Raw genomic sequence first — 13,754 nt, 5'->3', positions numbered from 1 at the left:
TATCACTAGCACCTCAATAAATACTTTAACTGCAAATGTTCCAAGTCGTTATTAAACTGATCCTATTTTCTATTTGAAACCAGTTATAAACCTCAGATATGTTGGTACCTGCCACCACATGCTTCATGGCAGCTGTTTTATGCTGATGCTGACTGACTTAAAACCATAGATATTAGCCCGAAAACAATTTCGGACTTGAATATAGTTAAGGGCTTCAATACACATCATTAAAAATTGCAACCTTATATATTCTTGAATTTAAACATGTAGTTAGCATAATAATTTGAAGGCCCTTTGGTTAAAAATACCTACTGTATACTGCTGTTTGTTGTAAAGCTAACTGGGTGTAAATATTTATGATTAAGTGTTTTGTTTAAACTAACAGTACAGTTTACAGTTTCTAGCTGTTTTAAGGGGAATGCTTATCGAGCGCATTGAGAGAACTGAACTGTCAGCTTTACCAAGCTTTAGATCCATGGTGCTGTAGTGTGCTGAGATTCAACAGATTACTAGACTCCAGCTGTGGTCAATGTTATTTGAAGCCTCGACACTCGATTGCTGGGTGCAACGACTTAGAGCATCGGCCGCAAGCTAAATGCACCTAATGTGGATTGTTTTATATAAATAATGTAATAGGGGCACATTTTTGATGTGCAGCTGATGCCCCTCAGATGCTGGCAATGTGATCTTAAAAGTGGGTGCAGTTTAGCTCAATTCTCCCATAGAATGTCACTCTTATCCCCCATACTGAGATTCTTACGACTGCTGTCTACTTTGGTATACTGACTGTTCATAACTGTTCCACAGAACTAAACTTGAAAAATATGTCCCATTAAGTACATGTCAACTCTGAAGTGCCTACAATGTCTCATATCAGTACTTTACAACAACCAACGACTGCTGTGCAAAGACTGTAAAATAATGTGTCTCAATGAGTTTGTGGGAATTATTGGAATTAATAACCTTTGTATTCCAATCTGTAGGATTGTTTTTATGCAGCTTTTCGTAGTGTGGCCAAAAAAGGTTTTGAAAGCTCTCTGCCCTAGCATTGCTTGATGGAAGTGTTTTATATATTTTTAGTTGATGTTTGTTTTGTACAGTAAGTACTAGGAATTTTTCAATGTATTCTCCTGTGTTACACTCCTTAATACCTCACTGGAAACAGAACACGACTCAACTAGCCATCAGACAATTATAGTGTGTTCTTCCTTGGTGCTTTTTGCCAAATAAGGGATGAGTGATGAGAATCATCACATTTTTGGTTTGTTTGGTTTTTCTTGTGGTGCATTGCTGTTTGATGCTGCCTGTTCTGTAATTGTATTTCATTCCATGCGCTTTTTGTGCACTGATAGCTAAATGCAAAGTGTATTACAGATTTGATTCAATATTGCTGTATTGTCATTAATTGTCAATCAAATACAGTTAATACCATTAGAAATGGGTTGCTAAACGTCGTGCTTCAGACATGGGGAGATTATTGGTGTTTTGTATCCAGAGCCAATCCAATTTGTCTACCTCAGTCTTGGTTATGATTTCTCTCTGTGCTCCATTTTTGTCATCCTTTGCACTGGAGAAATGTTGTCTCGCTGAGATGAAGGATGAGTTGTTGGTGCTATCCAGTGCAGGTGATGGCCCTAAACACAGATCTGAGGTTTTACACCTTGATATTGCTTATTTTCCGTTTTGATGAGAAAAGCAATGGTCCAGAATCTGTGGCTAGGAAACAACTTTGCTTACAGCCCACCTGGTTGACCCCTGGCCATAAATGTGTATAAATGTGTGAACTGACATCCCAAATTTTTTTAAGGGTTTGTTAACACAGCTATGAGTACTTTTCCTCAGCAATCATTTTCTAATAAGAACTATTTGCTTCAATGGCTGTGTCCAAATTTAGGGGCTGTATCCTTTGAAAGCAGCATTTTAGGCCAAATACGTCACAGCGATGCGACGAAGCCTGTCCGAATTCAAAGGCTCCTAAAAATGCCAATGAATAATGTGTCCTTTTCCCCAGATATGAGGGATGGGTGTCACTACACGCAAGTGCGATCCGTAAAGTCAGCTCATTTGTGCATGCGCAAACAAATTTACTTCCGGGAAGGCATTTTTTCTTTTATCTTATTTTTTCTTTCTTTTATCTTTTTTTGGGTGGGATGCTTGTTTTTGTATTTTATTGTAATCGTATAAATAGTACATGATTTAACGGAAATATCAAAAATACAGACAAAAATGGTTCATTTCGATTTACCATTTTATCTGCTCTGAGCATACGCAATGATTACGTCACAGAGCGAAAATTCTAATTCGTTTGAACATTTAAATCTCTCTCTGGGCTGTACACTGCAACTGTGTTGATCACAGAATGGATCCGTTTGCAGTCTTTCGCCACCTGCATTTTTTTCTGGAAAAGGAAACGTTATCAAAAGGTGTGGATATTTATTCCAGGAAAAAAATAAAATGTATGTCTCCACAAGAGGGAGACATGCCTCCTTTGGAGACATCAGAGAAAGGTCAATCTTTGGACCTGTCAATCTGTTATCAGATTGACAGCGTAAATACGTTAATGTTCAATCAATAAGTCTAATAAACAATTTTCTACTAAAATGTATTTTTTAACAAAATAATGACAATTGTTAAGTGAATTATAGCATTGTCTAGGAACGTTGGTCATTTTAATAGCAAGTAATAATTTAATATCATAAATATGTTCGCTTTAAAGATTTACATTTTAATAATATCAAAATGTGTATTACATATGTTATATTAAAATGATTTGCAGGATTTAATATAGCACACCGTTATAATTAAGGATTGAAATAATTATTTCCAGTACTGTTTAAACGACTAAAGCGCATTCAAAAGCGGTCCTGAAGTAATTCTGTTTGCACATGCGCAAATTAGCTGATGGCTCGCTATACCGGTGGAGGACGCCTCGTTTTCATTCTTCTGCTGGGTTTTCCCAATGGGTGAAAGTTAAAAACAGATATAATTCAGTCAGGTGATATTTACCGATTAAGGTTTGGTTTATTTAGTATTATTATTATCAACAAATATAATGATTTATACTTTGTATACAAAGTTAATATGTTAGTTAATATGTCAAAATTATTTTGAACATTTTCAAATGCTGTTTAACGAATGAACAACGAAACAAGCTTACAAGCCATTAGGAATAATAAAAACCATGTGCAGTTAGTGGAGACAGCAGGGTTAACCTTCGAGCTCCATTTTTACGGCTTCACTGCTTTGTGTTCACGCTGTCACGGTTGCTAGGTGACAGAAGCTACGCTGAGGCAAGGGCGTGTCCTGTCCAAATTCACAGCCGATCACTTCCGGCCTTCGCGGTTTTTGCGGCCATGGGAGGACCTGGCTGATGCAGCCCCAGAATTTGGACACAGCCAATGACTCCCATCTGTGATTGTAAAGGGGCAACAAATCTACAGCTAGGCTACATTCCTGACAAATCGCAGCAGATTTTAGTGTTCCCTGTTAAATATTTCTGTGTGCAGTTTGATAAATGTGTGGTACGGTATTTAGTGCAAAAAACACTACTAAAATAAAATTAACAGGCTCTTAAAATAAGTAATTCTATGTCTCTTATTCACAAATGGCAGTATTAGTCTGTTTCCAGAATATTTCTGTATATTTATGTTTACTTGTATTTATTGTTCATTATCATGCTGTCAATATTAAATTTTTTTATGATTTTGTTGGATTTCTGTGCATTTCCAGAAAAGGTCATGATTAAAGTGAAGTAGAGGTAATATTCAAAGCGTTTATTTCATTCTTATTTGAATCAACAATACATCTCTTGTCATATACAGTGACCAAAGGTAACTGAAAAACAAGGGAAATGGAAAGTAAAGGGATGGTACAGGATGTTTTGAGTAAGGTTCTGTTACAAGGCTTTAAGCAGTTAATGTTACGTGCAGTAAATAACTCTCCATTTAGTATTAATCCAGATTAGTTGGTCCAGGAGGCTGAAGCTAATGGATAGTCTGAGAGGAGCCAAGAGAGGAGAGGAGCAAAGACCAAAGTGTATTGGGCGATTAATTACATTAGAGCAAATTATAATTAAACAGCACATCCCCAATGATCTTGCTGTGCAAAACGTTTACTGAGAACAGGACACGTAACAAGTAGTTTCCAGCCAGAGCAACTAATTAATAGAAAAGGCAGGTAAGAAATCAATAAACATCATTAACATAAACTGCTATAGTGCTTTTGCTATTTACACCACTTGTATATCTGGTAGTTACTTTGACTGGAAAGACTTTACATGTTCCAATTGTGAGTAAATTTCACCTAGGAAACCCCCTCCCCTTTTATCTCTGTTTTCTGTAAAAATAATTATTGGCTACTGTGTAACTAAAGTGCCCGATGCAAACATGATGATAGTTTAAGAGTTCATAAAATAGAATTTAGAGAAATTACTTTGATGTTTTAGAGATTGGAGTTGTTTTAAAGTTCACTTTAGTCTAGGCTCCTCTTGGATTAGCCCTTAGCTTCAGCCTCCAGGTCCAGCTAATCTGGATTTATACTGCATGAAGTAGGTGCTTACAACCTTTCAACAGAACCTCACTTCAAAAGTCCTATTCTTTTTAAACCTTGCTACTGGAAATGAAAAATTATGTTGATTTACCTTAAACTTGTTATAACTCCCTGATGTGAAGTACATGTCAAACTTCTCCGGATCAGTCATGAAACGGAAAAAGAATAATAATTGCTTGCTTTTCAGGAGACCTTAGCATAACCTTCTATAAAGCAAACAGAATAACTTTGCAACATTTCTCATGTAGCTATTTGGAACTCAATGGTTTTTGGAAAGATTAAGCTAAGAAACATCCTGCAAAGCACACATAATGAGTTTTCCTTCAGTAAAAATGCATAAATGACTGGACAATATTTTTCTCTTATGTGATCGTGGTCTTTACTATTTATTCACATCTTCATCAGATATTTCCATCCAGCTGAATCTCTGCCCTGTTTTGTGACACTGCCTTGCTATGCTTACGAACTCATTTACTGGGCTCAGTCACTGAAAAAAACACATCAGTGCTTTTTTTATGATCCATGGTGGCACAAGCGTGGCTTTGAACTTGCTAGGCCTCATTATTCTGGTCTGCTGTGTCCTGGTGACTTCGAATCCAATGTGAACCTGGAATAAGGGGAGGTGTCAGCAAGGCACTACAGTAGTGTCAAAGGTCGCCTTTAAATGGGAGTCCCCTTTCTAGATTATTATTCTTTCATCATATGTAGAATTGAGCTAATTTAGGATTAAAAGGTTATCTCTATCACATTTGATCATATTGTTATTGAACAGAAATGTGTTTACCTATAGGGTTTTGCTACCCAGCTGGAGAAGTACAGAACCCTACTGAAGTGGGAGAGTTTGCGCCACTGCAGGAAAAAAGTGAAAGTGGGAGTGACTTGAACAAAGCCCCATCCTTAGTGGTTTGAACTGGGCTGTAAAAACTCAATTTAAAGAGTTAAATCTTGACTGAAAGGATCAATTTTACCACTTGACAGTTAAATTCAAATAAATACCTATACATACCAATACATACCTATATTTTGCCTTTAAGTGATAGAAAAAAAAGATCTTTTAGTCTGCAATACCCTTTACCCCAAGTTCTTATCCAAAGAAAAGACATAAGCAACACAGTCAAAATAAATTTTATTAATGTTGAAATACCATATCTTCAAAACAGTGTTTATTGCACATTTTCTGTCTAATCAATGAAAAAAATTGATCACTCTATCAGTTGAATGATTCAACGTTCCACCAAGTTGCAAATTTTGAACAAACGTAGCACATCACATATTTTTTTTTTTTTTATCTACAAAGAGGAATAAGAGTTTCAATGGTTTTTCCTCAAATCCACTTACCTTTCCTCCTCCTTGAACGAGGTGAGAGGTCGCGGTGAGTTCCCTTGCCAGTCTGGACAAAGTTGCACGCTGGGCTATGCACCCGTTCAACCCAGAGCCTGTCGCTTTATATCCATGTGAAACGCCCCCTTTTATTTTTCCAAGCACAGTCAATCCCAGCTCCTGTAACCCTACTGTGTGTGTGCATGCCTGTCACACCAAGTTAGACCTTCGATAACTCGGTGAACCCGGACATGAAAAAACTGCTACTGGATGAACAGGCGTGTGTTGGTACTGGGCTTTACCCTTCATAAAACATCTAACATTTCAATTTATTTTACCACATTTTTTATATTTTTCTCCATGCTGATTTAGTTTCAATTGAACCTGAGATTTTGAAAAGTTCGACATTTTTTTTTATTGATTAAACAAAGAATAACCACTGATTTCCGTTGCTCTCCTTTACCTGCTTCAGTGCTCAGCATCATGCGGAAGAGGTGTCAAATTCCGTAAGGTGAGCTGTGTGATCGGATCCGGCCGCTCCATCCCAGAGGAAAACTGCAGACACTCGTCCCCCAAACCCAGCAGGCAGAGGCGTTGCCGAGGTGGAAGATGCCCAAAGTGGAAGACTGGCAGCTGGGGAGAGGTAGGACGCTCTTCGCCATTTTGGTTCTAACGCAGCCAGACTTATCAGCATCATCCCCGCCTCCCCCACCTCTTGCTCTTACACTTTAATGCTTACCAGCTTGTTTGCTACTCTATGTGCAGTGCAACCTGACAGTATTTACACACTATGCACAACTACTAACTAGGACAGGGTGCCTTTACAGCTCACAGCATGGTGGGCCAAGGCCAGATGCAAACAGAGAGCCTGAAACCAAGGGTGTGACAGTTTAGCCCAGACCGTTGAACAGCTGGATGGAAGTGAACTCTTTGATCTCAAGTCCAGCCAAAGTAAATCTACCCTTCTCTGTATTTTCTCTTCCTTTGCCCCTCGCCTTCCTTTCCTAACTGTCCCTTGTATCCTCTCCCTCAATGTAGCCTGTGCCTCCACAATGGAAACCACATGTTGGTCTTTTTACTTCAGTGTGCTACAAGAGGGCTTTCTCTCGCGTCACGTTTCCAGACAAACTAACAGAATGCACCTGGGTGTCTGCATTGTGCTTGTTCCATCTTTCTTTTCATTCTTTTACAAGCTTCCCCGACCCCATTTTCTCTGAAATCCCTCCACTGCTTGAGGCAGTGAAACACAATTGTTGTGCACATGTGAAGGGAGGATTTGCTTCTCCCAAAACAGCTGTGGAGCAGCACGCATGCCAGGAGTAAATGTTACTGCTCTCTATGCTTACAGCCAAGAGGAGCAAAGAGGATGCTGGAAGGCAAATACAGTGCCTTGCTCAAGTATTTATACTGCTGAAACTTTTTCATCTGTTGTCATGTTATAACCACAAAGTTTTATTTTATTGAGTTTTTTGGTAACAGACCAACTCAAAGTAGTGCAAAATTGTGAACAGGAAGGAACATTATACATAGGTTAATTTATTTTATTTTACCAAAAAAAAAAAAAAAAAAACGAAAAGTTTGCAAAACATGCAAAACAGTCAGCCCCCATTCTTCTGATAACCTTGAATAAAAAAAAAAACCATGCAACCAAATTAGATGATTTTTGTCTTCAGAACACACCTAGTTGGTAAATTTAGCCCATCTGCATGTAATTTAATCAAATTATAAATCCAGCTGTTCTGTGAAGGCTTCAGAGGTTTGTTACAGAACATTAGAGAACAAACAGCAGGATGGAGACTGAGGAATACAGACAAGTCAGGGATAAAATTGTAGGGAACCCTTAAGCAGGGTTAGGTTATAAAACAATATCCCACGTTTTGAACATTTCACAGAGCTCCATATAATCTATTATCTGGCTTCGGCGGAAAACATGGAAACTGGTCAGAGTTGTTAGGAAGATGGATGGAGCAGGGGAAATGTATGAAGAAAATCTGTTAGAAGCTTCAAAAGACTTAAAACTCGAGTAGAGGTTCACCTTCCAGCAGGGCAACAACCCTATACATACAAGCCAGAGCTACAATGGAATGATTTAGTTCAAAGCATATTCATGTGCTACAATGGTCCAGTCAAAGTCCAGAACCCAATTAAGAATCCATGGCAAGAGCTGAATACTGCGATTTAGAGACACTAATTCCAGCGAAAGGTGGTTATACACACTACTGAGTTAGGGGGACTAAATACAAATTCACACCAAACTTTTCAGGTATTTTATTTGTTTAATAAACTGTGGCTCAGTGGGAAGAGTAGTCGTCTTGCAATCAGAAGGTTGTGGGTTTGATTCCAGCTTTCTCCTGCCATATGTTGATGTGCCCCTGGGCAAGGCACTTAACCTCAAGTGGCCTACCGATCTGTGTATCAGTGTATGAATGTGTGAGTGTTAGTGAGTGCGATTGGGTGAATGTGGCGCTAGTGTAAAGAGCTTTGAGTGGTCTGTATGACTGGAAAAGCGCTATATAAGTTCAGTCCATTTACCATTTAAAAAAAACCTTTGAAACTATGTATCTTTTTTCCTCCATTTCACAGTTACTATTTGGTGTTGGTCTACCAGGTAAAATCCCAATAAAATACATTGAAGTTTGAAATTGTAACATGACAAAATATGAATAACTAATACTTTTGTGAGGCACTATTATGTATTGTGTAGACCCACGCAAAGTCTCTGAACTTTGAAGCACAAACAGAAGCATTTCTCCTTTTATTTCTGTAATGATGTGTAAAAGTTCTTTCTCTAATCTGTAAATAAAATACTTGTAATATCACAATAGTGCAGTGGGAACAATAGTCTTGCATTTCCAAAAGTTGTGGGTTTGATTCCAGCTTCCTCCTGTCACATGTCAGTGTGCCCCTGGGCAAAACACTTAACCCCAGGTTACCTACCATCTGCATATTGGTGTGTGGATGTGTGTGTCTTAGTGAGCGAGACTGGGTCAATGTGGATCTAGTGTAAAGCGCTTTGAGTGGCCGGTATGACTAGGAAAGCACTATAAAAAGTCTGTCCATTTAGTATTGATATCTGTGGAAAATGGTACCAAGAGAAATGTTTATTTTGATCCAAAATGCATGAAAATAAACTTGATAGCTGAAAAAAAAACATACATGGACATTTGTTAGAATCACTTCATGTTTAAGTACAGATGACACCATTATTTTTCTCTGTTAGAAATGATTTCAAACAATTAAAATGTGTTTATATCTATAAACAGGCTGGCAACATAAGGCAGAGAAAACAAATCGTAAAATGTCTCATTTGGATGAATTTAGTGAATATGAAATTCAACGTTATTGTAGTTATTTCCAAAAAACACATGCAACCCTGCATGATAAATAGATTTTGCACTACACATTTTTATGGTTAAAAAAGCAGGACCGACGTGGTTTAGCTAATAAACAATAGGTGCACTACATTTATAGTTACTGATGTCGTAGTGTCCTGTACCATCCCTTTAATCCATGTTTCTATTTACACATCCAACATAAAATATATGTATGAATATTTTATAAGTTACAACAGATGGGCGAATAAAAATCAACCAGGGTTAATCTTAATTAGCCAAAAACTCGAGAGACTTTGTCTTCATAGTTAGAGGTAAACTGAACCCTATTTCTACTAAAATAGATCGAGTGACTGAGGTTTTACCTCCCCTGCTTTCAGTGTTCAGCCTCATGCGGTGACGGAGTTCAGCGGCGGGAGGTTTTCTGCCAGGTTGGAGACCACCGCAGCCCCGCCGAGACCGGCTGTGTCCAGCGCTCCCGTCCGGCGTCCAGCCAGAGCTGCCGTGTCGCAGACTGTCCCTCTCGGTACCGGTGGAGAGAAGGGGACTGGCAGGCGGTAAGTCGGAGCGGATACCAGTACGTTTTAAACCATAAAGTCTATAAGCCAAAACAGGTAGTTTCACCTTTCTGTCTTACCTGGCATTGGACGGATGTGCTCCGTCATCTCTGGTAAAGTGGAGTCGCTCCTCCCGTTGGAGGCACTACTGCATGGACAGAATGCCAGAGAGAGGGGGAAGAGGGTAGGGCAGAGGGTGTGGGTTTTTATTTTTTCTCTCCCAAAGAGCGGGAATTCTTAGGGACTTGCATTGGAGGAAAAATGTCATGTTATTCGAAATCCCGCAAAAGTTCCTAAATGCGTCACACAGCTGCAATTGAAATTGCGCACCTGTGTGATTGGAAGTTGGAGTCAGACGGGGCTGCGGGTGGGTCAGTATTAAAAAGTGGATTTTACCAAAACTCAGGGGAAAGGTTAAGAGCCTTTTTAATTTGCAAGATGTCTGGGTTGTTCCGAATGGGTCTTCGTATGCCTAGGAGAAAGAGCTGATAAATGGAATATCTGAGATACAGATTTCCTTATGTAGCATTTGTTCAATTTCTGTCTACTGTCTGATGGATCTTTTCAAATCCATTTTACGATATACAGGTCCTTCTCAAAATATTAGCATATTGTGATAAAGTTCATTATTTTCCATAATGTCATGATGAAAATTTAACATTCATATATTTTAGATTCATTGCACACTAACTGAAATATTTCAGGTCTTTTATTGTCTTAATACGGATGATTTTGGCAAACAGCTCATGAAAACCCAAAATTCCTATCTCACAAAATTAGCATATTTCATCCAACCAATAAAAGAAAAGTGTTTTTAATACAAAAAACGTCAACCTTCAAATAATCATGTACAGTTATGCACTCAATACTTGGTCGGGAATCCTTTGGCAGAAATGACTGTTTCAATGCGGCGCGGCATGGAGGCAATCAGGCTGTGGCACTGCTGAGGTCGTATGGAGGCCCAGGATGCTTCAATAGCGGTCTTTCGCTCATCCAGAGTGTTGGGTCTTGAGTCTCTCAACGTTCTCTTCACAATATCCCACAGATTCTCTATGGGGTTCAGGTCAGGAGAGTTGGCAGGCCAATTGAGCACAGTGATACCATGGTCAGTAAACCATTTACCAGTGGTTTTGGCAGTGTGAGCAGGTGCCAGGTCGTGCTGAAAAATGAAATCTTCATCTCCATAAAGCTTTTCAGCAGATGGAAGCATGAAGTGCTCCAAAATCTCCTGATAGCTAGCTGCATTGACCCTGCCCTTGATAAAACACAGTGGACCAACACCAGCAGCTGGCACGGCACCCCAGACCATCACTGACTGTGGGTACTTGACACTGAACTTCTAGCATTTTGGCATTTCCTTCTCCCCAGTCTTCCTCCAGACTCTGGCACCTTGATTTCCGAATGACATGCAGAATTTGCTTTCATCCGAAAAAAGTACTTTGGACCACTGAACAACAGTCCAGTGCTGCTTCTCTGTAGCCCAGGTCAGGCGCCTCTGCCGCTGTTTCTGGTTCAAAAGTGGCTTGACCTGGTGAATGCGGCACCTGTAGCCCATTTCCTGCACACGCCTGGGCACGGTGGCTCTGGATGTTTCTACTCCAGACTCAGTCCACTGCTTCCGCAGGTCCCCCAAGGTCTGGAATTGGCCCTTCTCCACAATCTTCCTCAGCGTCCGGTCACCTCTTCTCGTTGTGCAGCGTTTTCTGCCACACGTTTTCCTTCCCACAGTCTTTCCACTGAGGTGCCTTGATACAGCACTCTGGGAACAGTCTATTCGTTCAGAAATGTCTTTCTGTGTCTTACCCTCTTGCTTGAGGGTGTCAATAGTGGCCTTCTGGACAGCAGTCAGGTCGGCAGTCTTACCCATGATTGGGGTTTTGAGTGATGAACCAGGCTGGGAGTTTTAAAGGCCTCAGGAATCTTTTGCAGGTGTTTAGAGTTAACTCGTTGATTCAGATGATTAGGTTCATAGCTCGTTTAGAGACCCTTTTAATGATATGCTAATTTTGTGAGATAGGAATTTTGGGTTTTCATGAGCTGTATGCCACAATCATTCGTATTAAGACAATAAAAGACCTGAAATATTTCAGTTAGTGTGCAATGAATCTAAAATATATGAATGTAAAATTTTCATCATGACATTATGGAAAATAATGAACTTTATCACAATATGCTAATATTTTGAGAAGGACCTGTATTGTAGTCTGTGTACAAGGTAATATTCATAAAAAATTGGAAGTTCCTATCTATATAACAGAGTAGTAAAACGTTACACTAACAAAACTACTCAAATTGTTTGTCATACCATTACTGTAGTTCACAGAAAGTTCTGGCTGAGTTTTCTCATACTATTTGAAGAATAAATTATTGCAGGGTTGCCTCTTTCCCACATGTTGCTGCACATTGCCTGTCAGCTGCTTGAATGAAGGCTGCAGAAATAAATATCAGTTTTACAGCAATTTAAAACTTTTTATTTTTGGTATTTTAGACCGACTGAATTGAATTTACTAGTAGGCTCTTGATAAATAAAGCTAAAGTTACAGGAGAATTTAAAGATTATTGTAGGACACCTGCTGGTTTTCAGGTCCCTAAAAAGGGTCTTAGCTTGCTTATGCAAACTGACTGCCTCAGTTTTCCCATTACTTTTCATCTTTATTATTTGGATGCAAGCTGTTCTCTAAAAAAATTCTGATATCAAAAAGTGCCAATTAGTTTGAAAAGTTTAAGAGCACTTTTTGCTCAGTTAAACTCACTTTCTGTATGCTGGAGGTTTTGGTCGTTTCCAAAGGAAACTACAGAAGGAGTTTCTTCCTTATCAAGTTCACTTGATGTCAGATTTGGGTCAAGAAGCAGCGTGAACTGTATTTCTGGAAACATAGCCTAATTAGCAATGAGAAGAGTATGCAGGTCCCTGCTTTTGGGTTCCAATTATTTTCTGAATACCATTCAAACAGCTGAATCTGCAAGGGTCAATATATGTTTTCTTCCTTTCTGTTTAAATCGGATTAATTTTCCAAGAATAGCGTGTTATTTTGTGCATGATTTTGTCCCGGTAGATTGAAGCTCCATGGCAAATTGATGTAATGTTTATATGTCTTAGCGATACTTTTACGCAGACATACTAAAACTGTAGTGCCTTTCAACACAACGTAATGCAGCTCTTCCAGTTGTCAGAATTCAGCATTACAGGAGTGATGAGGAGCAGCTGCAGCAGGATGTAGCCATGATGATACTCCTGATGCAGCTGGACTGTTTCAAGTAATTGACTGAAATGTCACAGTGTTTGACATTTCTCTTCAGTCTGTATACACTTTTACTCTAAACCTTCAACCAACTTCCATCTTTTGATTGACAAATCATCATATTTTCGTATATTTATGGTTATGTCTTTTATCTTACAGTTCTTGAAGCAATGTGCTGTTTTTGCTCCTGTCCATTCTTTGTGCTTTAGTAAATGAGAGACAAGACTGAATGTGCTAAATAATGATGAATATTCACTGCATGCCAGATAATTAAGATAGTTTTTACATCATGACATGGGCTGGTATGTTGGAGATTCTCACAGTATCATAACTTTTTTACACCAATTACATCAATATTTAAAACAAATAGCCTGATTTGAATGCTTTCATATAAAAAAGCAGCAATTACTACTACTGCTGCTAAAATAATAAAACATATTGATTATTACAGTTATAATAATGCTATCTATACCGTATATATTTGCCTTTTTGATACATAGTCTGCAGTAGAAATATAGATTTGTAATTATATATAGTCATTTTCAAGTGCTTATTACACAGAATATTATACCTGCTCTTTATAGAGCAACACAAGTATAACAATCTGAAATGAACTGGTTAATAAGTTAGGCTAGCTGTAGCCAACCTAAAGTCAGCTGCTTAAAATATATTGCTCATAGGTAGCTGCATTACCTTAATTAGAGTAATGGGTGGCACTCCTTTAGTTTCTCCACCATGATTTTCCATCCTTTTTT

General features: G+C 38.7%; 1 protein-coding gene and 1 long non-coding RNA gene across 2 annotated transcripts in view; one reads left to right on the top strand and one right to left on the bottom strand.

Moving 5' to 3' along the window:
- The window catches only part of LOC124857459 (A disintegrin and metalloproteinase with thrombospondin motifs 9-like), a 70,054-nt gene that overhangs the window by 41,226 nt on the left and 15,074 nt on the right, over positions 1-13,754 (top strand). The window contains exons 29-30 of the mRNA XM_047348723.1: positions 6,341-6,511; positions 9,581-9,757. Of these exons, the coding sequence (XP_047204679.1) occupies positions 6,341-6,511; positions 9,581-9,757 (348 nt within the window). The remainder of the gene's footprint in view (positions 1-6,340; positions 6,512-9,580; positions 9,758-13,754) is intronic.
- LOC124857460 lies at positions 8,579-10,036 on the bottom strand. Its single transcript, XR_007035599.1, has 3 exons — positions 9,838-10,036; positions 9,566-9,747; positions 8,579-9,007 (listed from the first exon to the last, which is right to left on the bottom strand). It is a non-coding gene; the product is annotated as an uncharacterized LOC124857460 (long non-coding RNA).

Source organism: Girardinichthys multiradiatus, chromosome 20 (assembly GCF_021462225.1).
Source record: "Girardinichthys multiradiatus isolate DD_20200921_A chromosome 20, DD_fGirMul_XY1, whole genome shotgun sequence".
Lineage (NCBI taxonomy): Eukaryota > Metazoa > Chordata > Actinopteri > Cyprinodontiformes > Goodeidae > Girardinichthys > Girardinichthys multiradiatus.
The sequence above is the reverse complement of the archived record's forward strand: the minus strand, read 5'-3'. Positions and strand labels throughout refer to the sequence as shown.